The 25,664-nt window shown below is 42.3% G+C and overlaps 3 protein-coding genes across 6 annotated transcripts; 2 read left to right on the forward strand and 1 right to left on the reverse strand.

The window, feature by feature from the left end:
• On the reverse strand, positions 1-15,951 carry LOC115752051 (uveal autoantigen with coiled-coil domains and ankyrin repeats). The gene is made up of 19 exons (XM_030690091.2): positions 15,926-15,951; positions 11,476-11,683; positions 10,684-10,905; positions 9,994-10,089; positions 9,644-9,696; positions 9,277-9,373; positions 8,136-8,209; positions 7,184-7,301; positions 6,838-6,948; positions 5,384-5,460; positions 3,697-3,763; positions 3,133-3,198; positions 2,172-2,279; positions 1,955-2,085; positions 1,723-1,789; positions 1,490-1,557; positions 1,317-1,410; positions 721-791; positions 1-617 (listed from the first exon to the last, which is right to left on the reverse strand). The coding sequence occupies exons 2-19, from the start codon at positions 11,623-11,625 to the stop codon at positions 257-259; spliced, it is 2,031 nt and encodes a 676-aa protein (XP_030545951.2). The 5' UTR covers positions 11,626-11,683; positions 15,926-15,951; the 3' UTR covers positions 1-256.
• Positions 15,425-20,239, forward strand: LOC115752024 (protein RDM16). 4 transcript variants are annotated; one of them, XM_048278416.1, is made up of 7 exons: positions 15,425-16,335; positions 16,937-17,221; positions 17,329-17,763; positions 17,856-18,050; positions 18,128-18,288; positions 19,036-19,937; positions 20,099-20,239. In XM_048278416.1, the coding sequence occupies exons 1-6, from the start codon at positions 15,610-15,612 to the stop codon at positions 19,913-19,915; spliced, it is 2,682 nt and encodes an 893-aa protein (XP_048134373.1). In that variant the 5' UTR covers positions 15,425-15,609; the 3' UTR covers positions 19,916-19,937; positions 20,099-20,239. The 4 variants fall into 4 exon arrangements, with proteins under 4 accessions (XP_048134373.1, XP_030545909.2, XP_030545918.2 ...); XM_030690049.2 differs by lacking the exon at positions 20,099-20,239 and having other exon boundaries at positions 19,036-20,092; XM_030690058.2 differs by lacking the exon at positions 20,099-20,239 and having other exon boundaries at positions 17,021-17,221; positions 19,036-20,092.
• A 2,518-nt stretch (positions 20,240-22,757) lies between these two features.
• On the forward strand, positions 22,758-25,457 carry LOC115752044 (ABC transporter G family member 6-like). Its single transcript, XM_030690077.2, has one exon. The coding sequence runs from the start codon at positions 22,965-22,967 to the stop codon at positions 25,221-25,223; it is 2,259 nt and encodes a 752-aa protein (XP_030545937.1). The 5' UTR covers positions 22,758-22,964; the 3' UTR covers positions 25,224-25,457.
• The last annotated feature ends 207 nt before the right edge of the window (positions 25,458-25,664 follow it).

Below are 25,664 nucleotides of genomic sequence, written 5' to 3' on the forward strand. Positions count from 1 at the left end.
TGGCAAAGGATTCGTGTTTCTTTAACCTAAACAATATAGTACTTCCATACGGGGATCTCCAACGAGTACTAGGTTACATCTTACATTCCAGGAATTTACAGAAGAATGAATAAATTTAAAGTTTGTAAGGCTGCTCCTGCAGCTTTCGAGAGACGAGATCCATAGTTGTACAGTATGAAGCATTTTCATTAGGATTTCCTTAGGAAAAACCACTTTTCACATAGATGATAGCTTTAGACTTGTAGTTACTGGTCGCTCAATCGCCAGATCTCAGCTCTCTTTCAAGCTCGTCAAACTCCCAGCCACCAATCTCCTCTGTTGAATAGTCCTTACTCACCTTCCCAAACTCGGACTCCAACTTGGCTAATTCTGCTTCAGTGTCTAGCACTGGCTCTGCATTTGACACAGGAGACTCACGATGCTTAATTACGTTGGTTTTTGGAGTCTCGTCACTCTGTGTCACAGAATCTGGCAGTACTGCAGATTGCGTCTCTCGAGGAGTTTCTTCCTTGGGGGTTGGGGTCTCCATTTCCAGATTGGGTCTCTCAATAGATTCGAATTCTGCTCTCAACTTTTCAATGTCATCAAATAACTCCTTCACTTTCTGGTCGTCTTTCCTGAATCAGAAAGTTGCAGAAGTTCCTGTTTCTGTGAGATGAGGAATTCAAACAACAGGACAGAAAGAATCCAGTTATGAAAGACAGCGGCAGAATTATTAACCTTGATATTTCACTTCGTTGAGTATAGAATTGCTCCTTCATATTATCCACTACACTGAATGTCGTTACGATCTGAAATGACAGATGGAGATGTAATGATCTCTTTTAACGGATTTTTGGTTTAGAACAGGGTGTACACCGAAAATATGAGTAGGATGACCATATTGGCTGATTCATAGAAGATTCAAAATAGCACCTTGAAGGCAATAAAATCGAGGAGAGACTATAAGACATAAAGGATAAAACTGAATAAAGCTATTTCAAGAAAAAAGTATGCATGTTGCTCAAGGGGTCATTAACATACACATGACACCGAGTTAAGTCTAAATTTGATACAGACCTATCAGCAAATATATCACTTCACGTAAATTAGATAAACAGACAATAGCACCAACCGGACAGGCAAAAAATGTAGATTATCATATTTGCAGCACGAATTGCTCATTTAACTTAGGCAAGAATGGGCAAAAAAGAAAAGTTAGGGCAAGACCAAAGCTACAAGATGACAGCGCAAGTACCGACATTTGCACAGTTTCTACAGTAAAGCATGATCTACTACCCAACCAAGAAAGGTTAGAATGCCAAACAGAATTGTACCTTGGCTTCATAATCTAAATACTCCTCCTCAAGATGTTTCCTGGGGTGAACTGTTTTAGACTCCTCATTTCCCGCACTAGAAATGACATCAGAACTGTAAAGTATCCAAGGCAGATTACATACTTGACAAGTCAAAATGTATCATAAACAACTTGTTATGTTAATTGAATTACCCTTCACTCAAGTTCTTTAAATTCTCCACAAATTTTTCAATACGAATTATAGCAGGTCCCAGCTCTTTCTGCAAATCATAACAAATTTTTCAGAAAGGATGATTGCAAGGTTGTGGATGAGAAGAAGAGAATGTGCGGATAGATTAAGCTCCTTCAAGAAGAAAAGAAAACGAAAGCTCCTACAAGATTCTGCTTGGATAACGGCACTTAGAAAATCAGAACATATAAAGTACCTTGTAAGTGGAGAGGAGCTGAACAGCCAAGTTCACAAAATAGTCCTCATGTCTCTCCAATTCATCGCTATGAGTACCAGTTGAAAACCAAAAATATCTCGTGTAAAGATGGATATAGGTGATAAGATAGCAATACTGCACTTTTTAATTATGCCAAAAAACCCTCAAGTTGGAAACAAAAGCACAAAGAGAACCTAAATGACGAGAGAGAGAGAGAATCTGAAGTCCATACTTGACCAGCTTCTCCCTCACTTCTGCATATGAGCATTGGAGAACCCAAGTATCTTCCAGAAAATTAATCCATGTACTGAGAACCTCAGCTTCAACCTTACATGATGTGATGGTTTTTGACAGCTCATCTTCCTAAAGTACAATCAACAGAAAGTCAAAAGGTAGTTCAATAATAATAAAGGAAACTCTAAAATCAAATCAAACAACATAGCCAAAACCTTAGTTTTCAAGTGCACAACAATTTGATTGTTTGCTTCATCAAATTGGTCTCTCTCTTCCATAATATTACGAAGGCGAGCTTGAGCAGCAGCCAAGGAGATATTAACCTACAAATGTGCCAGTCATCAAAGTTTCCATTAAATGAAAAAGGAAAGCACGGTAATTACAGATTTACAAGAGAACAAACACATACACAGACTGATTAGATGGAGTTGACCAGAATCTAAAGTAAGTCAATTTTCAGCCTTCCATTAATCAAGTTCGAAAACAACAGTTGCCATTTTCCACATCTTTTCTCTGAAAGTAGAATAAACCTAGGAACAAACCAAAGATCTACTTTTTAGTCACACAAAGGGATCATTTATCAAGCAAAGTCCATTTATCCCCCCTAGAGCTTATGCTGATTAGATTGTCAAAAAGTACTCACGCACCAAATCATAAGGGCATCTTTAGTAGAAATAGGTGTGCAATCATAAGTAGAAATTACATCCACACAGCTCATTATGCAAGCAAAACCATTATCAACAGACATGGTTGTGTCTTGGACTGCATTGATGCGACTTTTTGTGAATAGGCACCATGAGATATCATATACCCATCAACCCTACTCATATTGCAAACCTACAATGAAGGCAAGTTCGTCCTTGTCCAGTCAAATTGAAGACATCAATATATTGTGCAAGATGATCACAGATTACCCAAATAGAACTTCAAAATCCAAACTAATTTGATATGCAATAACCAGGGACAACTTTTGAATAGCCAGAGTGAAATATATAAGAAGGCCTCATAAAGGACTATAAATGTATGGTATAATCGTTCAGGAAGACTCATCATATGGCACCACATCAATAGCAAGTCGATCAAAATTCAATGAGCAAAAAGAGGCGATAATAGTCTATTCTCTGAAATCTTTGTCTAAATATACATTTGAGAGAGAGAGAGAGAGAGAGAGAGAACCTTTTTCAATTCAGCCTCAAGCTGATCTCTTTGTTTCTCAAGTCCAGAAATCTCAGATGCAATTTCCTGAGGGTAAAACATAGGAACTTTTCATAGCTGTATAAAAGAGACAAGACTCGGACAAAAGGATGGTCAACTCGGCAGATAGATTACTGGTACTTATAGAATAGAAGTCCAAAATTAGAAAAGGAAGCATATAAAGCTTACAGATCACTAACTCTATCTTGGTTCTGCCCCTCTAAGAGATACGAAGCATATAATTCAGTAAAACATTCAACTGAAGAGATTCTCTCGCATACTGATAATAAGAGCAAAAAGACTATAAACAGATGCTACACAGATGCACCATTCAAAAACTCATTTTTCTAAAGCAACAACAAGCGGACACTAAACTGGTAAAATAAACATCAAGTAGGAAAAAGTTCACAAACTAAATTTCACAACAAGAATACTACAATTGGAAATACTCATTATGGTCCCAGATAGAGACTAGGACACCAGCTTCTTGTTGTGTGTTTGTATTAGAAATTTAGACAATAGAAATGTGCTCTAGAACCAGATCACCTTCTCTTTCTCACCGACTTCACTAGCCTTAGCCGCACGAACTTGTAATGCTTCATCTTTCTGTGATCTGATAAAAAGGCATATGATGTAATTAACATTCACTAACAACTAACCATAAATCAGCCCGCAATGACATTCCAGTATATATTTAAGTATCCTACACTCTTAGTGTCATCAACAACAAATTACAGGAAAGGCAGCAACTAGAACTTATAGTCTCTACATTCTAGCTTCTCATATCCTAAAGCTTTCCAGATAAACATCACAAGATAAAAATTCATACTATCCCTGATTACCGGAGATCTTTGATATGGTGGGAGTATGATACTTGATGGCCTATTGATAGAGCAAGAAATTTAGCTCCCTATCCAACAAATCTACACACATGCCAGATTTTATATGGGTACTAAGGAAGACTATATATTTCTACATGCAATTGAAGAGAAAAGCTGTTTGACTTATTAAGCTCGCATACATGAGATGACAAAATGCTTATTTTAAATCAAAGCGGGTTTCTTGCATCTTTTGAACTGAGGCTGAAAAGAGGCTGAACAAAAATTAAAAAACAAATTCCTTATAACACTGAAAATTTGAGGACATTATCAGGTTCGATAAACCAAAGAAAAATGAAAAACCTAACAGAGAATACCAATTCATACTCAAAAGCACTAGAGCAGTTGCAGAGTACACCCGTTGTGTAGACTTTAATGCCTGCTTAAAGCTGGCCTGGCCAATTATAATAAAAACACGCCCAAGCCCAGTGCAGAAAGATAAAAGGGAGGACCAGGCCCAACCACATGCGTCCTTTAGAAATCTTGGGGGATAGTGGTAGAAAGGACTACTTTCTTCTTCTCCATCTAGAATATTAAGCAAAACAACAAACACACAAGACCATACTTTCCCAAAACATTACTCCAACTTAGAATAGGCCACAGAAAGACTAAAGGCAAAGGTTGTTTATGCGAATTTATGAACAAGATTTCACTATTTAAAAATAGATAACGTATTGTGGTTGGCATGACCAAAGTATCAAATGAGAAATTGAAGAGAAATGTTGTCAAAGAATTGGTCTTTTAATTCTATAGGGATAAGAGCTAGGTTGCTTAAATAAAAAATTGCTCCCAACAGAACTCATGATTGATGGATGAATTTCAAAAAGGCAAAGAAACTGCAAAGGGTAGAACAACAAACTAGCAAGATAACTAATCACAGGGGTTGGGCCTACCAAAAGATTGCCCCCACCCCCCCCCCAAAAAAAAAAAAAAAGAAATTGTGTGAGATCTAAATCACATAATATGCTCACAAATGAAATTTAAACCATTAGAAGGAGCTTCTGTCATGAGTGAGGAGAGCATGTCAGAACTGACCAATTAAAAGTGTGGAACCCTTTACATAATCCAAAGTACTTCACAGTACGTCAATAATAAATTATATGCTCATGTTATACAGTTTCCTCTTGTTTATATTGACAAAGAAATCTACAAAAACGCCGTTTTCTTGATTTCCCTTACTTCATCAGCTGAGCACCTTGAAATAATGTTAGTCCCGTAAATTTTGCCTTTTGACTTCATTTTCAAGAATTATACTTAGCATGGACCCATGAGCAAACCACATCAAGCACTAACACAAATGATGTCAAACTACAAATTAGGAAAAGGCACGTGTATGATAAGACTAAATCTCTTGCCTGTGGTCTGAAATGCGCTTTTCAGCTTTTGTCACTGAGCTGGCAAGAGACTCTGACAAGACCTTCAACTTATCAACCTGCTCATATGTTCCAGAAAATTGTGGCAAAATCAGAAAGCCCGGGCCAAAAAAAAACAGTGCACAGTACTTCGCTGTGTTTAAAGAAAAACGGAAAACTTATAACCCAAAGTATGCATCAACACACAAGGAAGCATTGGAAAGGGGTAAACAGACAATGAAGAGGGTTGGTAATTGCTCTAAACCTTTCCTCGCCTGATGTCACCCTTCAATTTAAAACTCTCTTATCATGAGGTGCCGCTAGCTGGAAGTGATGTCATGGTCAAATGGGTACTTGAAGCAATATGATATTGTAGGTAAACTCATATTGTCTATGGTTACTCCTTGATGGTTGGGGGGATAGTGATGAAAAAAGCCAGCAATGATCCTGTGGTTGGGGTGGAAACCGAAGGAGCAATAGTAACATGGTGAAGTGGCGAAGGCATAGGCAGAAAAGGACATGGTATTACCAGAGCCAAAGAAGGTAGCTTAACAGTAATGCCATAATCCAAACAGCAGAAGAATGAGCAAAAGGCTTCACTGGATGCTTGGGCAAAAACGAATGTTTAAACCTAAGTCTACCCCAGGAACACAATTGTGTTAATTGAAAATGATATAAGAAGGGAAGCCCATCTTAGGTAGTTTAGACAAGCAAAACAACCTTAAAAATTATCCAGGGTGAAGATGCAACTTCATTATTGAGGTGCAAATTAAATTACGTAGGAACAGCCCCAAATAGAAATAGACGAAAACTTTAAAGAAAGAACTCAAGTACTTGGATTTTTCCGAAGATTTGATGCTCAAGAAAGGACTGTTGAGCATGCGAGTGAAGTAAGAAAGAAGTCCCCCATTGGACCAAAAGAAGCAATTGATAATACCTAGTTGCCCATAACTTAATGGCTTAAGCTTTTGAATGCAAATGGGTCCACCTAGGTTGTAAATTGGCTGAACTTATGGGCTTCCTCTTAAATCTCCCCATCATGAAGGCATAAACTTCCTGCGGAGCTTCCCCAACAAGGACAATGGTTAGGAAGTCGGTTAAAACCCCACTGCCAACTCCATCTATTGGGAAGAGACTGTATTCTTTGTTTGTTGCCATCACAATCATAGTTTTTGTTTAGTGAAAGGGCCAATAATTCACTCAGTTGCAACCTTATGTCACAAGGGATTGACTAGTTCATTTTTCATTTAGGCATACCAGAACATGAAACACCAACACCGTCGTGAAATTTTCATGACAACATACACTTCCTGTGTCTATGACAATAATCCTACATTGTGCATCAAATCATCAACACCACACAACTAGAAGGGGACTAATTTAGAAATTATATGAGCATCGGGCTTCGATTATAAGACTTTCATCGCACATAGTTGACAATGCACATTGATCCAGACCTTTTGGGCATGAATCTCCGAAGAATCTCCATTATTTAAATTCTTTTTCTTTAGCAGAAGCCCTTCCATCCTTGAACAGACTCGGATTTTTGCAAGAGCTTCTTTCAACTCCTACAGGAAAATAAACATAAGAGTTAGTAACTCATTTCTCTGTCTATCAGTAAGGTTTACAACATCATCAAAGACACCGTCTTATCCAAGATGTGCAAAGCAAATGTTATGGCACAAAACAAGAACCAAATTTAAAACCAAACGAGTCCAATTAACCCCACAATAGTTTTGTGCAGATTGATTAAGAAAGCCTAGTCGTCAACAGGAGAAAGTTCCATAGGACAAAGCAACTTACCACTATGGTGGTTAAAGTTGCCTCTCCAGGTGCTCCATCACTGTCTGCACTGGAAGCCTTCTGGGAAACACTCAGTTCGTCAAGTTTTTTCTTTAGTCTAGAGGTTTCAGCATCTATTCTGTAACCAAAAACCAGGTGAAAGCACGGTAAAAACTCCTAAACACAGTCTCACAAGCTGATAAATAACGCTAATATGTTATTAATCTTGAGGTAGAGTAAATGAATATCAGAAAGCAGAGAGGGGCATTTAGGGATATTTTTTCAGATGGAAAGTCAACTCAAACTTACGAGGAAGGTGCCCACGGCAGTAGACTCGCAATTTAGATGTGACTAACGAAACCACCATACAAGAATAAAAATTATCCCTAAGTCATCTAGAAGCCAGCCATCAGGTTTGGAAAACTTCATGACAATCAAATAAAGGCTTTCCAACACTAAAAATTGAGGCCTTGAACATCTCATAGTATCACATGGACGCCAAATTTAATGCCTTACTCAAGTAGGAGAGCAATGAGTATACTGATGAGACCTCAAAGCCCCCAAAGCCATGTTAAACTTTACAATTAGAGATTTCAATAACATCAATCTTGGCCCTAAAAAAAAGCCACAGAGACTAGTACTTCCATTCTGTCCATGTAACCAAGTTAGTAGGTCAGGGAAGAAACTTTAACTGGTTTGAGTTCCCAAAAGGAAGTATGGCTATATGGTTTTGGAAACCAAACAGTTAACAAAACTTTGTCTAAAGAGAGATGACCAGCTCAAATTGGGTGAACAAGTACATTAAAGTTGGTCGCCATAGGAAGAAAGTACATGGGATGTGAGCAAAACCGCACGACCCCTAATAAGTTCTATAGTATTGATATACATAGACCAACCATTAGTTGACTAGACATCTCAATGTGAAGCCCCTCAAGAGTATATAAGAAGGTTGTCAGCCTCCTCATTAGCATACCTTCCAAGATCAGAATTTACTTTTAAGCCTGAAATGGCACTCTGTGCAAACTGAAGCAGTTCCTCTCGCTTCACCTGGACAAACAAATTATAACAAAAAGCAATCACACACCAAATATATAGGAGCAAACAGGGATGACTCATGAACATCACAAGGACAAAGCAAGTCGGATGCTAATATTATAAACCAACCGTGTGGTATCAGTTTTGAATTTCAGCACACACCAGAAACTTAAGTTCGTACCACCCTAATAACTAATTATGTTGTGTTTGGTTTGCCCTGGTGCAATAGTATGGGCATTACACACGAAATGCCCACTCCACCACTTGAACAAAGAGAGGCTCCAAATCACCATTCCTTTCCTTTTTTAACCAAAAAAATGTATAACTGAAACTTATGTCATGCGAAATTATTTATTACTAATTGGTGTAGTCATATACAATGGGTAAAATGCTTCAATTACTTTTTCTATATTATATTATAAAGTACAATAAGGATAATTTGATTACTGAAACAATTAATGTTCTTAAGAAATTTCAATTGTTGTACCAATGCAAGTACAATATAACTTAAATTTATTCAAAAATTCTCATTCAATTAATTCTGACAAATTTTTTTTTCTTACAGCCAAACACAAGAATCCTCATCACACAAATTCCCACAATTAACAAAACAAAGATATTAAAATCATCATTCAATTCCATTCCATTCACTTCTCTGATCCCATTACATTCTGCTGTACAAAATGCAACATCAGTCTCTCTTCGTTACATTTAACTAGAGATTGAAAACTCATTTACTTTAAGGTTGTCCCAACTTCGATTGCCAAAGTTATTTTCTTGTGAAACTCTGTTCAATTACAACCCTGCACACGGGTCAAAAGGCAGAAGGACAGAGAATGGAGGGACTAAGGAGGCTGTTTTAGGTTGGTAAAAAAAAAAATCTGATTGTCACAAAGATTAAATCAGTTAAATAGTCATCCTAAGAGCTAAAGCAAAGCAAGTATTTGTGGGATAGGGTTAACATAATCACCCCAAAACAGATAAAATTGTGAAAGTTAAACCAGAGGACCAGAGCCATTGCACATCCCGTTGGCAGATAATTTCTAGAGGCTACAAGATTTGTTTACAGGAAAAATTACCAACACTTCATCTCGATAACCCGAGAAAGCTTGTGCCAAATCCTGTATACTGCTCACAATAGCGTTATGAACTTCCTTTCCTCCAGTAAGACACAGCCTGCATCACAAAGAAAACCTTAAAGTACTTCGGAAATAAACCTATGCTAAAAGATCCAGAGTTACTCGTTTGTACATAACTTAAAAGGAGAATCATCGGCTCAAGTTACAGATAACTCAACAACACAAAAACCAGTATCTCAATGAGTTTTAAACAATAGCACATTATGATACCAAGAACCAGAAAGTTGAAGCTCCTATGATGGGGAAGTGCATAACTCAGAACAAGATATTGAGATATTGTGCCAGTTGGCATGGTGCATATACTCACCCAAACATGTCAAGGAGCAAAGCAACCTCTTCCTCATTTGGAGCTTCAAGAATCTGAACAAACACAACCGGTTGACAGTAAACTCTAGTAATAATTGGAAAAGCACTTGAAACCTCAAAACAGTAAAGCCAACCCCAAATCAAATTTAAAACAAAAGTTTACTTAAACCAATGTCCCATTGTTGCTTCATTTGCTTTGATATTCTAATGACTTACCTAAAGCTTCATCAAAGTATTGTCTTTGCTTATTTACTAAATGATTGTAACATGGCATCTTATGTTCGAAAGACCATTCTTCACATCACGCCACTTATGCTACACGAACAAATAGTATATAAATAGAAAACGTACCATGGATAAAATAATGCCCTCCAAAGCCTGACTCTGAAGAAAAACATCACGAAAATTCATCGGTTTGCCCCCAACATCAGGATCATAATAGAGAACCTATGATGGTAAGGAAAGGTCACAGGCAAGTAAATAAGACAAGATAAACTAAATACTATCAATAGTTCATCCAATTAATGTCATCCATCTTTATTGAATTTCAGCTCAAAAGTACTAAAGACATATGTCCACTGGCAGTATCATCTCTATGATTTCATTTGGAGCAGAAGCATGTAAAAGAAGGATGTGGGAAACTCACTTGACTGAGAATAAATTAAAGGATTTAATCCAAACCTTTGAAACTTGTGCTTCCTTATAGAATAACATGGCAGAAAAAGATAAACCACTCCCCACTCCCTCCGTTGCAAGACATGGGACTTAATTAGTTTCAGCAATACTCTGTTCAGTCATGGAACCATCCCAGAATACGTAGTCACACCACACCATCAAAATCCTGCTTCCTTAACACTCATAGTCATATGAACTTAGAATATCAAGCTACAGAATGCTCGGTCCTTAGAAGCACCGTGAGCACAGGAAGCATGTTTTTTTCCAGTGGAAGCAGAGTAGAAAACAACTAGCAACACACTCAGGCTAAAATTAAGAGAGACAGAAAGAGGAGGACATATGCTGTATAACACACTGCTTGCTTACCATTGACAGACTTTTTGGACTATCCTGCGCTTCATCAGGAGCAAGATTCTGCTCGAGGTTCTTTTCTTTCTCTTCAGCAGTACCTCCATATGATTTTTCAACATCCTTGAGCACAGCCACCCATCTTTTAAGTAACTGAACTCTTTCAGGACCTCTGTATGAAACAGCAGCATCTTCCAATCTTTTCACTGTATTCTTCACACTTTTAAAATTTCGAGGCCCCTAATTGTTCAATGCAACTTGAATAAGTTAAATTGCAAATAGGCCCCTCCTAATTTTCCCACAAAAGAGATACCAAACTAGTTCAGGATATCAATTACTGCTGAAATCTTAAAGTGAAACAATTGTTGTGCTACATAAACGACAGCAACAGTAATAATATCTACTTAACGAGATTGTCTTTCTAGGAGGTGTAGCAACTTCTAATGTACTTGCTTTAAGGGTCCCACGCTTGGATAAAGCAAAACTTGCAGCTAAACAATCATACTGGCGGTAGCATCAATTACATATAGCATTGCTAAAATAGGAGAGCAGTAAAACCAGAACCTCTTCAAATTAAGCAAAAACCTGCTATAGACGTCGAGAAGACAAGCACAATGATATGCGCCAAAAGATTTCCTCGAACACAATAATCGCAAGACCGGAAACTTAAAGCGCGCACGCGACTGCGCGGTAGTAACTAACTGAACGGAAGGAAACGGCAGCTAAAATTTAGCTTGTCCGACGAAATCTGATCAAATTGAATTTCCAAAACAAGCACGCTTACGCAATAGCTCGAGAACAATACGATACCATGCGATCTTGCAGGATCTTGGCTCCTTCAGAGACGGCCTGACCGGCGTGGTGGACCACGGAGTCGGCGTAGTTCCTGACGGCGCGAGTGATGTTGTTCTTGTTGCCGACCTCCACCGCTTTGCTCACGGCTGACCTAAACCACGACATCGTCGGCTTTTTTTTCACTTTTTTCCTCTTTTCTTCGAGGGCGGTGGATATTGGCGCGAGATGAGAGCGAATGCGAGGAGACTGAAGAGAGGTTTCGGCTCAAAGGAGTAGGTCGATCAGTGTGATACGATGAGATATGAGAAAGGGGAAAATGTAGAGCAGGTCTTGGGGAAGACGAAGAAGAAGACGACGAAGCAGTCAAGCCAGGATCGAGACGGAGCTCGAGGAGAGAAACTACGTCGTTTCGAAGGGAAAGCTTTCTTTCTTAATCTGCACCACCAACTAGTCTCTTCTCAGTCGTCACTCTCGTCACTGGACTCGCCACCGCGTTAAGGTAGCCATCATTTCTGATCAAATTGCATTCGCCCGCCCAGTTTTCGGTACTTATTGCGAAATACCCCTTGATTTCTCAAATTTATCGATCTTCACCGTGAACTCGCCCAATCGATTTCAATGTCCCCAGACGTTGACTTTTGCCAAGATGAGCACCGGGCACGTGACCCACGTGACCTTTCTTTAGGGGCGCAATTGTCCGCTCGAGCCCTCCGTGCCACATATTAGGGGTGTTCGATTCTTGGATGTCTGACCAAAAAAATAGAAAAATCTTAGATGGGTCGGATCTCAGCTGGTGTTTGATTCTTAGATGGGCCAGTCCTCAGCTAGAAATGCGAACCGATCCTATGGCTTAGGGTTCCAAAATTTTGGAATTGAGAATCGGACCAATAAGGATCAATTTTATTCAATTTTAGAACACATCGGTCCAATCTAATCTATGCATAAATTTTCAACTTTTAATCTTTAAACAGTCTTTAGACCAAAAAAAAAAAATCTCTAAACAGTTTGAAAGCGAAAAAGACAAGATATTTTTCATTGCAAATATATGTGGGATACCTTTTTAGGATGAGTGAGCGTCTCTTCAGTTACACGTCTTTTCATATCGTGCCCTTTTAGTTTTCTGCGGCAGATTTATTTGTTTTTAATGGACATGTTCGTTCATGGCCTTTCATTCGTGGCTTTTCATTTTATAACACTGTAAATTGAAATCGAGTATCTTCTTTGGAAAGAAGAAAGAGAGGAAGGACAAACGGCGTTCTTTAGTTTACGGACTTGTTTCAATCTCCAAGTATCCCGGTTTCGAGAAGTGTTCAACTACATCTTGTTCGTATAGTGTTAATATAAACAAGGGGTGAGCAAAAAAAATCGTTCGGACCATATCGAGATCGATGGTCCGGTTCCCAATTTTAGAGGGATCTAGTCCGGTCCCCGATTCCTAAAATTGGAACTAGTGATTAGGCGGTCCGGTTCTCGATTCCAAGATCTAGGACCGAATCGGACGGAACCGGTCTTTTTTAAATTTTTTAAAAGTAAACTTAATGTTTACTTGTTAGGTTTAGGGTTTGCTTTGCTTCATTTCATGCGTAGACCTCTTTTCTTGCCCTCCAATCTCCACTTCTCTCGCGACTCACAAGTCCCAGTAGTTGATCATGCCTCTATGCCTCACCCTAGGAGCTCGATTGCTTAGCCTTCGCCTTTCACGCGTGCGTGCGCCTGCGCTCAACGCCTCCAACATCTTTGGGCTCGCTCAATCTCACTTGCCCCGCGTCGCATTCCTCTTGCTCGACATTTCTTGCTCAAGATCTCGGCTCGAGTCTAGACCCTCGCCTCCCTCTTTCGCTCTGTTTTAGTCAATCGTGGCCACAATCGCGTCTTGTCAAGGTAAATGCTCAATGCTCTCTTTTCTTGGCCCTTACTAGTTTTGTATTGACTTACCGGTTCCATACTTCGTTGTTTCTGGAATTTAGTGCTTTGGGGCCAAAAACAAAGCTTTGTATGTCTCGATGGCCTATTTTATTACATACGCAATGTAGTGTTCTTACCAGCTCCATACTTTGTTCGGTAATGCGTCCAGTACATTTTGAGCTTGGATTGTGGGTAGTGAGCCCACACTTTTGCTTTTTGAGCTTCCAATGTTATTGTCTAATGCATTAACCGTAATGCGTCTATCCCCATCGGATATCGTGAAATGTTATTAAATTGTTGTTGAGATTTTAACGTTATAGGTGCATAATTTTTTCACGAACATAGATTCCTTTAAATCACACGGGAACCCGATCGGACCATCGATTTCGAAAAATGGGAACCGAGACCATCGGTTTGGTTCTCCATTTTTTATGGAAATCGGACCGGATCGGGAACCGCTCATCCCTAATATAAACAGGCTCAGAGTGTTGTACTAGAACAAAGAGAGGAGGAATAGACATCGTCTTTAGTTTACGGAAATTGTTTCAATATCCTAGTGTGCCGGTTTCGAGAAATGTTCGACCACGTCTTGTTCGTATAGGGCTAATATAAATAGGTTCGCAGCGTTGCACTTTGGAGGGCAAATTCGCAAATCTGCAAAACACTGTAAGCGGAACTAATAGCCTTGAGGAGATTCAGTACCTCACATCCTATTTAATTGTGTTATAATTGTATTGATTTGTAATTGTGTCTTCAGTACTCAATAAGAAGAGATATTCAATATCGATATATCTACTTATTGATTTGGTTATTATTAAAATTACTACATCTTTCTCGGAATTTTTTATGTCCGTTTATGTTTTCTCATTAAAATAAACAATAATGAGTTTATGTCCAGCATGATTCACGGTTCACCTTCATCTTCGTCTTCATCTTTGTGACTTGTTCGAGAACATTTTTTGTCTTCGTCGAGCAGACCCTTTTTTTTTTTTTTATCTCTAAATAATCTTATCGTCTTTGATTTTTTTTTACCCGAATTTCCTTGTCGAACTCATCCGGCTTGTTTTGAAAGATCCCAAGTGGTTTGTTTGTAAGAGTGCAAATTTTCGTCTCATTTGTCGATCTGGAAAAATCCCGAGCGTGTTTGGGGAATTAATCTCTGTTTACCGGGGACAACAGTAAGTTAATTCTTAATTGTGAGGCTAAGTATGAAAGAAAAGGAGAGTGTCAACTATGTAGTATCGACAAGCAATACAACACAACGCGTTGAGACATCATTTATAAAAAAAAAAATAGAGAATTTCAACACTTTGTGATACATTGTATATTAAACGTATATACGTGATAAATATATATAAAAAATGTTCAACCAAAACAAAATATATAGATAAAAATATTAGTAATGAGTTTCTTATTCTCTTTTGATGTTAGGGATTTACAATTAGATTTTTCTTTTTGCTGGCTAGTATATTAATTTTGGGATGGTTGGATATATGACTTAAGTATATATATATATTTTTTGATAAATTGACCTTTTTATCCCTAACTTTTTGAAAATGTTTAAAAATGATCTCATGCATGTCAAAATAGTGTGTTGGGATGCTAGACTTATCGTGGGCATGTTTGGAGTGCTGACCATGTGTCGATTGTAAGTCGAAAAGTGTCGGATACGACATAAAGACTCTCGAAGAGTGTCGGTGCTACCTAGAATGTCAAACGTTAAACACGGAAACTAAACAGAAGATAGAAAGAGTACAATAACGAGTGCAAGTGAGGGAGTGAATGCAGATGACGAGTCAAATTAAGCAAATAGCACAAAATAGAGAAAGAGATTGGTTTGGACAGGAATAAGAAGAGGAGGAAGAAGCTGAGAAGTCAGGATGGAGCGTCCTGGGTACAAAATTAAAAAAAGAATAAATTGACATTTTTACCCCTAACTTATGATTTGTTTTTTTTCCTAACTTGCACTCTTATTCGATATCTACTTATAATTAAGGAAAAATTGTATTTTTATCATAATGCATTCTCCTTTTCCCTAACTCGCACCCAAACGGCAATACAACTCCATCGCCTGTCCATTTTAAAACCCATTTCGAGAGCGCTGGGCCAATTTGTCCATGTAAGGGTCCATCCCCATCCGAGATCCCCTCCATATCCATCACAAATCCGAAGTGAACCCCGGTAGAGCACACGGGACTAGGGGAGGGTGCGAAGGGAGGAAAGCCACTCTCGCGAAACCCTAGAATGGAGAGATCGAGCCATCGCGCCAGGGAAGAGAGGGACCACAAGCACCGGAGCCGTGAATCCGATGAGAAGCGCTCCTCGCGCGACGACAAGCACCGCGACTCCGATCACCACCACCACCAGCACCTCCACCGCAAGTCCAAGCGCGGAGATCGGGAGAGCTCTCACGACCGCGAGAGGTCCCACGACTCCCGCGGCGGCGGCGGCGGCGACCACGATCGCGACGGCGACTTCCGTCGCGAGAGGTCGCGCGACTTGGGGGACGAGAGGGAAGGCAGCAGGGACAGGGAGAGCAAGCGGGAGAGGGATTACGAGTCGAGGAGAGAGAGAGAAGGCAGCCGGGATAGGGCCAAGTACGGGGAAGCGAGGCGCGAGAGGCACGATGAGTATTCGCGCGCGAGGGAGGGGTCGGTGGAGAGGAGGCACAAGAGGAAAGAGCGAGAGAGGAGTGAGGACGGCGGGATTGATGGAGAGGATACGGTAGATAGGGTTTCCGAGACGGAGAAAAAGCAGAGGAGACGGTTCGAGGATGCGAATGGTGATCGGAGGGAGGAGAGGAGAGAGCGGAGGAAGTTCGGGGATAAGGTGAATCAGGAGGGTTTAGAGGACGGAAACCGCCTGAATGTGAGTTCAAATGTTACTGTTAATGTGAATGAGGTTAAGGTGAAGGAAGTCGGTAATGGTCGGGGTGACGGCACTGCCAATGGCGGTGTATTCACTGCAAATGTAAGTATCCTCTTGTTCTCTTAGGTCGCTGCTTTTACCATGCAGATTCAAATGAGGTGTTTTGTTGCTCTTTCATTTCGGATTTCATTTACTAGAATTCTCACTAATTAAGTGCTTTAGGCGTGATTCTGAGGATGAGATCTAGGTTTTCGATGTTATGGAGTGCATTCTTTAAAAAATTTAGAGACTGATAACTGTGTCTGCTATTAAATTGATTTGCTGGTTTGAGGGACTGGCACCAATGCCTACCAGCAATGATGCCGATGCAAGACTTCTTTGCAATTTGACTTTTACTTGTTATCCTAGTTGTTCCCTTTTTATCATAGCCACAGACACGTGTTTGGCACGTCCTCGCACGAAGTCGGATGATTAGTAACTTGTATGGCTCGACTTATTTCAGTATACTATATTGTTTATGTCATTGAAGATTCTGGTTATCCATGGTATATTTTCTTGTAAGACAGGCTTCTTACAGTGCTTGTATAGTAATCTTCTTTGCATGTTCCTTCTTTCTTTGCTGCATGTTCGTTTATTTTTCACCCTTTTGCAAGAGGAAACTGTGCTGGTCTTCTCTATTGACCTGACTTGTTTTCGAAATCAGGGTGCGGCTCCTGAATCACCCACCATGACATCAAGGACTTTGCCTAGCTCCACTCTAACCTCTACTCATCCCTTCCCTACCAAGGTATCTTCAATTTCTACCACAACTGAAAATAAGGGAGTTAGTATTACCGGATCTCATGAGGTTCCTGGAAAAACTAGTACAGATGGGACATCTTCAGCAGCTGGAAAAAGTGGAAGTTTATCCCTTGATGCTTTAGCAAAAGCTAAGAAAGCTTTACAAATGCAGAAGGAATTGTCAGAAAAGCTGAAGAAAATTCCTTTGGTAGGTTCTCCTGTAGAGATAGCTTTGAGTTTTCTTCTGGTTTTGTAGTTAAGCTCCTTTATTTATTCTATGGTTTTGTGCTTGTGAATTGTGAATGTCTTCTGCAGCTAAACAAAAGCGCAAATTCAGTATCAGATGGTACCCAGGTGCCAAAGGAGGGGACGGATGCCTCTCCTTTGGCTTCTGCTAAGCCTTTATCAACTGGTTTCACGTCCAGTTCATCGTCCTTCCCTACTGCTGATGCTGCATCCTCTGTGAACCCTCCTACCAGTGGTGTTCCAACTGCTTCTGGTTTGTTAAGTGTACCCAACTATGAAGCTGTAAAACGAGCGCAGGAGCTTGCAGCAAAGATGGGATTTCGCCAGGATCCACAGTTTGCTCCTCTCATCAATTTATTTCCAGGGCAAGTGGCAGCTGATCTATCTCTGCCCCAAAAGCCTACCAAGGCCCCAGTCTTACGTCTGGATGCACTTGGCAGAGAGATAGATGAACATGGAAATCTAGTGAATATTTCAAAACCAAGCAACCTCAGCACACTGAAGGTAGACTGGTGCTTTTCGCTTATATCTCTAGCTATTACTATCTGGATTTCTATCTTTGGTGCTCTTATCTTCACTACCATGATTTTTCTCAGGTTAACATCAACAAACAAAAGAAGGATGCCTTCCAAATTCTAAAACCAGATCTGGATATTGATCCTGAATCGAATCCTCATTTTGATGAAAGGATGGGTATCAATAAAACCAAACTTCTCAGACCGAAGAGAATGAGTTTTCTATTTGTTGAAGAAGGCAAATGGTCAAAAGAAGCGGAGATCATGAAGTTAAAGGTGCTTATTTGTTTCATCTTTCTGATCCCTGTGCCACTTCTTAAAGATTTTAACATCATAGTTCTTCCTATGATTAGAGTCAATTTGGAGAAGCTCGGGCAAAGGAACAGAAAGCTAAGCAAGCCCAATTGGCAAAGGCAAAGTCAGCACCTGATATTAATCCTAATTTGATTGAGGTGTCAGAAAGAGTCGTTACCAAGGAAAAACCAAAAGACATGATTCCTGAAATTGAGTGGTGGTAAGTGAGCATTCTATGTTGTGACAATTAATGTTTCTTAAGCAACCTGTTGTACCTCAATCACTCTTCTTGATGTGTGCAGAGTTATGGTATTAGTGCCATTTGTTTTATATGTGCCCATCGGGTCAGATTTTTATTACGTTTTTGCTGAATGTATTCATTCCAATCAAATATGATGCCAAAAGAAATTGCTTTAACTCTCGATCTAATGCATATATTGCAGATCTAACTTTTTAGGACATTGCTTTTCTTGGGGGGAATTTTGTTGGAATGTTTTGCTAGTATCATAGTGCTCCCTTTTGTTGTGATGAGACTGTCGATGACTTAAGCACAAAACTTGATACCGAAATGAAAGTTACAAGTTTCTTGATTGTTAAGTTTTTATGAAAAAAGCTTTCATCAAATTACTGGTTAAGTTTGGCCTTCCATTTTAATAGAATAAAAATAGGTCAAAGATTTCAGAAAACTATTAGTCCCAAAAGGTCTAATCTAATAGTTAGAAAGATGGACCTGGATAATTTTATGTCACCAAAGCACTTGGGCTCCTGTAACGCAAATCACAAGAATAGATTTCACTGTTTATGGTGGATCTATAGGCTAAAATAATGATTTGTTTGTTAAAGTCCTTTGTGCAACCTCTTTGTATGGAAGGCTGGTTCCGTTATAATCTCAAACGAGCCTTTGGAAAATTATTGTCCTGGTTGATGTTATTTGAAGTTCCATTACAAGCTTTTTGTGTCTATGTAGGGATTTGCCTCTCCTGCAAGCTGGTAACTATGGTGAAGTAATTGATGGCATCATTGCTGATGATAAACTGAAGATGGACAAGATCACTATATATGTGGAACACCCTCGTCCTATTGAGCCCCCAGCAGAGCCTGCCCCTCCACCACCTCAACCGTTAAAGTTGACCAAGAAGGAACAGAAAAAACTTCGTACACAACGTCGGTTAGCCAGGGAAAAGGATAGGCAAGAGATGATTAGACAGGGCCTGATAGAACCACCGAAACCGAAAGTCAAGATGAGCAATTTAATGAAAGTTCTTGGTTCTGAAGCCACTCAAGATCCCACTCGGCTTGAAAGGGAAATTCGTGCTGCAGCTGCTGAGCGTGAACAAGCTCATGTGGACAGGAACATTGCTCGTAAGCTAACTCCTGCTGAGCGGAGGGAGAAGAAAGAGAAAAAGCTCTTTGATGACCCCAGCACACTGGAAACTATTGTCTCTGTCTACAGGGTTAATGATCTCTCACACAAGCAGACCCGATTCAAAATCGATGTCAATGCTCAAGAGAACCGGTTGACGGGATGTGCAGTGATATCCGATGGGATAAGTGTTGTCGTTGTTGAAGGTGGAAGCAAGTCTATCAAGAGATATGGCAAACTAATGCTGCGGCGAATAAATTGGGCTGCTGCTGTGAATGAGGAGGATGAAGAGGAAGATGACAGTGAGGAGAAACCAGTGAATAAGTGTGTATTAGTGTGGCAAGGAAGTGTTGCAAAAGCAAGCTTCAATAGGTTCACCGTTCACGAGTGCATCACTGAAGCTGCTGCCAGAAAGGTCTTCTCTGATGCCGGTGTGGGTCATTACTGGGATCTTGCTGTCAACTTTTCGGACGATCAGATGTAAATTGAAGACATCAATCGTGCAGGTATTTCCATTGGGGGATGTGCTTCATGATGAGCTGGTTTGCTAGTCTTCGTCTGAGCAGGTCATAACTGATTTGATTTTGTACTCTTCATTATGAGATGGATCTCCTTTCTATGATGCTTATCTTTTTCATGTCCATGAATAAGAACCTTCTACTCAAAGGGCTTCTGGTATAAACTTGCGTAATTCAGGATGAGCTCAGCTAGATACTCTTCATGGATATTTGTGTTCTGCCTTGTGGTTCTTTCTTCTGGAGTATATTTGACTGTTGTCAATCTATGTGATATATTTTTGCTCTATTTCCCCTCCTGAATTCCTTTTACCTTTCACATCCTCTTTCTTTTGTCCTTTTCTTTTTGTTCTTTTTTGACTTTTTCATCAACGGTTTACAGAAATATTAGGCCTCCTTTATCGATGAAGTGGCTGAGGAACTAACTTTTATGACATCCTGATAGTTTTTAGTCGAGAGAGCTTGATCTATGAATATCGGATTCCAATGGTAAACACCCTTTGCCTGTGTCAATCTTATTCTTTCTTGAAACAATGATTCTACATTGATGGGCAATCCTCGGTTCAAGTGTGGATCATGTCCCTGGTGCCGGCTTTAGCTTGTTCTGGGGAAACATTATGTACCTGATAAAACTCAGGTGGTGGGAGGGTACGATCTTGCCATTGTCTTGAGGAGAAATGGGTGGAAACATTATGCTTACCCCGACAATCATCTGGAGAGGAGAGTTTTCAAGGGAAGTAGAATAATTTACTCCTGTTTGTGGATGATGTTTGAGAGTCACTCAGAGCTAGTTCATGGCATGTGCTGAAGAACCTCGGTGAGGTCATTAGAATGCATGCTTACCTCCATAATCATCTGAGAGAGAGAGAGAGAGAGAGAGAGAGAGGTGCGTAACAATGACACTGATGGGTAACATCGTCTTCCCAAAAATATCTGTGCATGTGAATAAGCAAAAGCAGAGGTGGTTTTCTGGAAGGAGTGATATCAAGGCTAGGCTTGACTGAAAAGGGCCTAGAGACGAAAAGAAGGTGGTGCATCATGCGCGCACATGTAGGATCCTATGAGTTAGTTTTGACTTTGGATTCTGTATTTATAGAGGTGACAAAGTTAGCTTGCGGTTGGGTAAGGAGTGGCCCATCTGCATCAACTAACAAATGCACACGCCCATGACTTTCCATTTCCATCTTCTCAGTTCCACTCTTCTCTTTGTTCCACTCTTGACTTCCCCTTATCAGACGGCAAGCCAAACCTATTTGAGATCGATTTGCCGTCTTTATCTCAAAAGAAACGACCTAATCCCCGAGTAAGGGCGGTTAGCATTCCTTTGGATCTTTGAGTTACCTCGATCCCATGCAACACTTAGAATTATATCAACCACTCACTCCCTTTTAGTTTTTAGGTTACAAAGGTCTATATCATGGATTAAAAAGTTGGTCTCATTATGATATGATTGAATCGTGCCTCTGTTTTCCGTGACTTTTCTGTTTTTTAAGCCAGCCCCTTTTGCATTCGTTTGCATACATCAAGGATTAACTACATAGATAAGTGAACGACTTTAGTTGAGAGAGAGGGAACGGACGGGACGAGACAAAATGTTCGGAGTTATATCATCGAAAGTAGAGACTTGTCGCCAAAGGAAAAGAGAAATAGATGGCCAATGGGTCTTCCTAGCCGTTAAACTAGTTCAACTAAGGGCGACAAAAAGAACATGTTCAACTAAGGAAAAGGTGTAAGGGGGTATCGAAAGAAGTTACCCTGCCAATGTGACACGATTCTTACCCAATTTTTATCCAAAGAAAGCTTCGTCTATCAACGACATCGATGTACTCACCAAAAGCACAACCCTCACATTCATTAGGATTCGATCATCGCCGGCCGAGCCATTCTTTCACATCGCCTTGTATCAAATAAAAAAGCCAAACACAAAGAAAAAGGCTTCACTTGCACTTCGCATTTACAATTAGCGCTTTCTGTATATGTTGTATCTTTAGTCGTGGTGTCGTGTGCTCTGATCCGTCATTAAATATGCCCTCATATCCCATGAACAAATCATCATGCTTCTTTGGCCACCCCCAACAGAGGAAAAAGGGCCGAAAACAAGGAAGGAGAGAAAGCGCTCCGCCTCCGCTTATCTTAGTGAGATGTCTATCTTTTTTTTGGATTATGTTGTCTGACTTTAGCTAATCTCTACCGAGCTGTAATTTTCAGAAGCAGGCAATGCTTGTAATAATCAATATGCGAAAAACTACGTGAGGCCACACATCATGTCGTATGTCGACTCTTTGTTACGAAAGAAAAACACCATAATTGCAGAAAATTATTAGAACCACAACAAAATGATGTTGAACCGCAAGAAGAAACTTTCGGCAACCTGTGATTGCGATTGCGATTGCATGGCTTGCCTCCTTCCCATTACTAGAGGTTTATTTAGATTGCGAGTTACGACCCCCCCACAGTTGATCTACACCCTACCAACTTTTTTCCACACACACCAAAAGACCAAAAAAGACAAAGGGCAAAAAAAAAAAAAAAAAAGAGAGAGAGAGAGAGCTGTAAGTAATCGACCCGAGAGTCTTCCCAACACCCATTACGCCACGTGTCGCGGGGTCAGGGTTGGCCAATGGGAAGAGGCCAGGTGGCGTATGGGAGAAAAGAAAGACGTATGGACATGAGATTAGGAGGATGTAGGTGACCTTTCTCTCACCTCCCCCCACCCCCAGAAACACTGTGCAATCACACCCCCATGCACTTCCCCCCATGTGAATGTCTTGTTGTATATATATGCTCTCTCTCCTATTTTCACCCCCAAAAAAAGCGCGCCCACACACAGTCTCTCTCTCTCTCTCTCTAACGCCGTCACTCCATGAGCCCTCGCCCATCACGCCGTTAACCCCGCAGCCGTCCCTCTCGCTCTCGCGGCGACGGTCGGTGTTCTTCTTCATCACACTCCTTCCCTCTCCATCGCCCTTCTGGATGCGTGCTTGGATATAAAAACGAGGGGTCCGTCCATCCCGTTCCATGTCTCGCATTGTCGTTCCGAGTCTCCCGCCCGCCAGACCCTCCCGCCTCTTCTTCTCCAACGCCATGGAGCTCCACGACCTCCCCCGCGCCGCCCCCGCCCCCTCGCCGACCCTCGCTCAGCTCCTCAAGCGCGTCGGCGACGCCCGCAAGGAGGCCACTGGCGACGGCGGCGAGACGCCCGTCCACCACAGCGCCCTCGACGTCGACCCCAGCGATGCCAGCCTCGAGCCGCGCTCCCTCCCCTTCGTCCTCCAGTTCAACAACCTCACCTACAGCGTGAAGGTTCGCCGCAAGGTCACCCTCTCCTCCCTCCTCCCCCGGAGCCGTAGCCGCCTCGGCTCCGCCGCCGTCGAGGACCCTGTCGCCGGGGAGAGCCTCTTCACCCGGAGCAAGGTCCTGCTCAACGACATCTCAGGCGAGGCCCGCGACGGCGAGATCCTCGCCGTCCTTGGGGCCAGCGGCTCCGGGAAGTCGACGCTTGTTGACGCGCTCGCGAACCGGATCGCGAAGGGAAGCCTGAAGGGGAGCGTGACCCTGAATGGGGAGGCGCTCGAGTCGAGGCTGTTGAAAGTGATATCGGCGTACGTGATGCAGGATGACCTCCTCTTCCCGATGCTCACGGTGGAGGAGACGCTGATGTTCGCAGCCGAGTTCCGCCTCCCCCGGACGCTGTCCAAGTCGAAGAAGCGGATGCGGGTCCAGGCCCTGATCGACCAACTGGGCCTGCGGAACGCGGCGAAGACGGTGATCGGCGACGAGGGCCACCGAGGAGTCTCCGGCGGGGAGCGGCGGCGTGTCTCCATTGGGACTGACATCATCCATGACCCGATCATCCTCTTCCTCGACGAGCCGACCTCGGGACTCGACTCGACTAGCGCCTACATGGTGGTAAAGGTGCTGCAGCGGATCGCCCAGAGCGGGAGCATCGTGGTCATGACGGTGCACCAGCCCAGCTACCGCATCCTTGGCCTCCTTGACCGCCTGCTCTTTCTCTCCCGCGGCCAGACCGTGTACAGCGGCTCCCCCTCAAGCCTTCCACTCTTCTTTTCGGAGTTCGGCCACCCAATCCCAGAAAACGAGAACCGGACTGAGTTCGCGCTCGACCTGATCCGGGAGCTCGAGGGGTCCCCTGGCGGCACCAAGAGCCTCGTCGAGTTCAACAAGTCATGGCAGAGCATGAAGCAAGCTACCGGAAACTCGGAGCCCGACCGCAACGGGCTGTCCCTGAAGGAGGCGATCAGCGCCAGCATCTCACGTGGGAAGCTGGTCTCCGGCGCAACGAACGACGTGAGCCCGACCTCCATGGTCCCCACCTTCGCCAACCCTTTCTGGATCGAGATGGCGGTCCTGTCCAAGCGGTCCGTGACCAACTCGCGGCGTATGCCGGAGCTTTTTGGTATCCGGCTTGGCGCCGTCCTCATCACGGGGTTCATCCTCGCCACCATGTTCTGGCAGCTAGACAACTCCCCCAAGGGCGTCCAGGAGCGGCTCGGCTTCTTCGCCTTCGCCATGTCCACGACCTTCTACACCTGCGCCGACGCGCTCCCCGTGTTCCTCCAGGAGCGGTACATCTTCATGAGGGAGACGGCATACAATGCGTACCGGCGGTCATCCTACGTGCTTTCGCACTCGCTCACCGCGCTGCCCTCGCTGGTGTTCCTCTCGCTCGCCTTCTCGGCCACGACCTTCTTCGCGGTAGGGCTCGACGGGGGGCTCTCGGGCTTCCTCTTCTACTTCTTCATCATCTTGGCCTCCTTCTGGGCAGGCAGCTCCTTCGTGACCTTCCTGTCGGGGGTGGTCCCGCACGTGATGCTCGGGTACACCATCGTCGTGGCGATCCTCGCCTACTTCCTCCTCTTCAGCGGCTTCTTCATCAACCGGGACCGCATCCCGCCCTACTGGATCTGGTTCCACTACCTGTCCCTGGTGAAGTACCCATACGAGGGGGTTTTGCAGAACGAGTTCCAGGACCCGGCCAAGTGCTTCGTGAAGGGGGTCCAGATCTTCGACAACACGCCGCTCGGGGCGGTGCCGGAGACGGTGAAGCTGAGGCTGCTGCAGTCGATCAGCAGCACGCTGGGGATGAACATCACGGCGTCGACGTGCCTGACGACGGGGACCGACATCCTGCAGCAGCAGGGGGTGACGGATCTGAGCAAGTGGAGCTGCCTGTGGGTGACGGTGGCGTGGGGCTTCTTGTTCCGCATCTTGTTCTACATCTCCCTGCTGCTGGGAAGCAAGAACAAGAGGAGGTAAAAGGATCTGGGTGGACTTTTCTCCTCCTCCTCTTCTTCCTCTTCTTCTTCGATTGCCAAGATTCAAATTTGGCGGGAAGCACCCTCGTTTTTCTATTTTTGTTCTTTTTTTTTTTTTTTTGCGTTGGGTTTTTTGTTGTTATAAAATGAAGTCGGGCTCGAATTTGTAGAGAGGGTATGGACGGTGGAAACTGTTGCATATATCCTAATGTCGTTCCATTACACAAAAAATCCCAACATCAGTCCGCCATGGATTACATATGTTATGTGGTCGGGCTATGCTGTCGTGCTTTGGAGTAAATAAGATTCAAATTAGAAAGTTGGCAGTTTCACGATTTGAGATCGTAGAATAGACAGTCACACAAATTATATGAGCCAGTCGAAGAGTCGGCGTAGGATTTGGTGTTCATGACCGAAAACCGAACCGAAACAATTAAAATTC

The sequence above is a fragment of the Rhodamnia argentea genome, chromosome 5 (assembly GCF_020921035.1).
Source record: "Rhodamnia argentea isolate NSW1041297 chromosome 5, ASM2092103v1, whole genome shotgun sequence".
Classification (NCBI taxonomy): domain Eukaryota; kingdom Viridiplantae; phylum Streptophyta; class Magnoliopsida; order Myrtales; family Myrtaceae; genus Rhodamnia; species Rhodamnia argentea.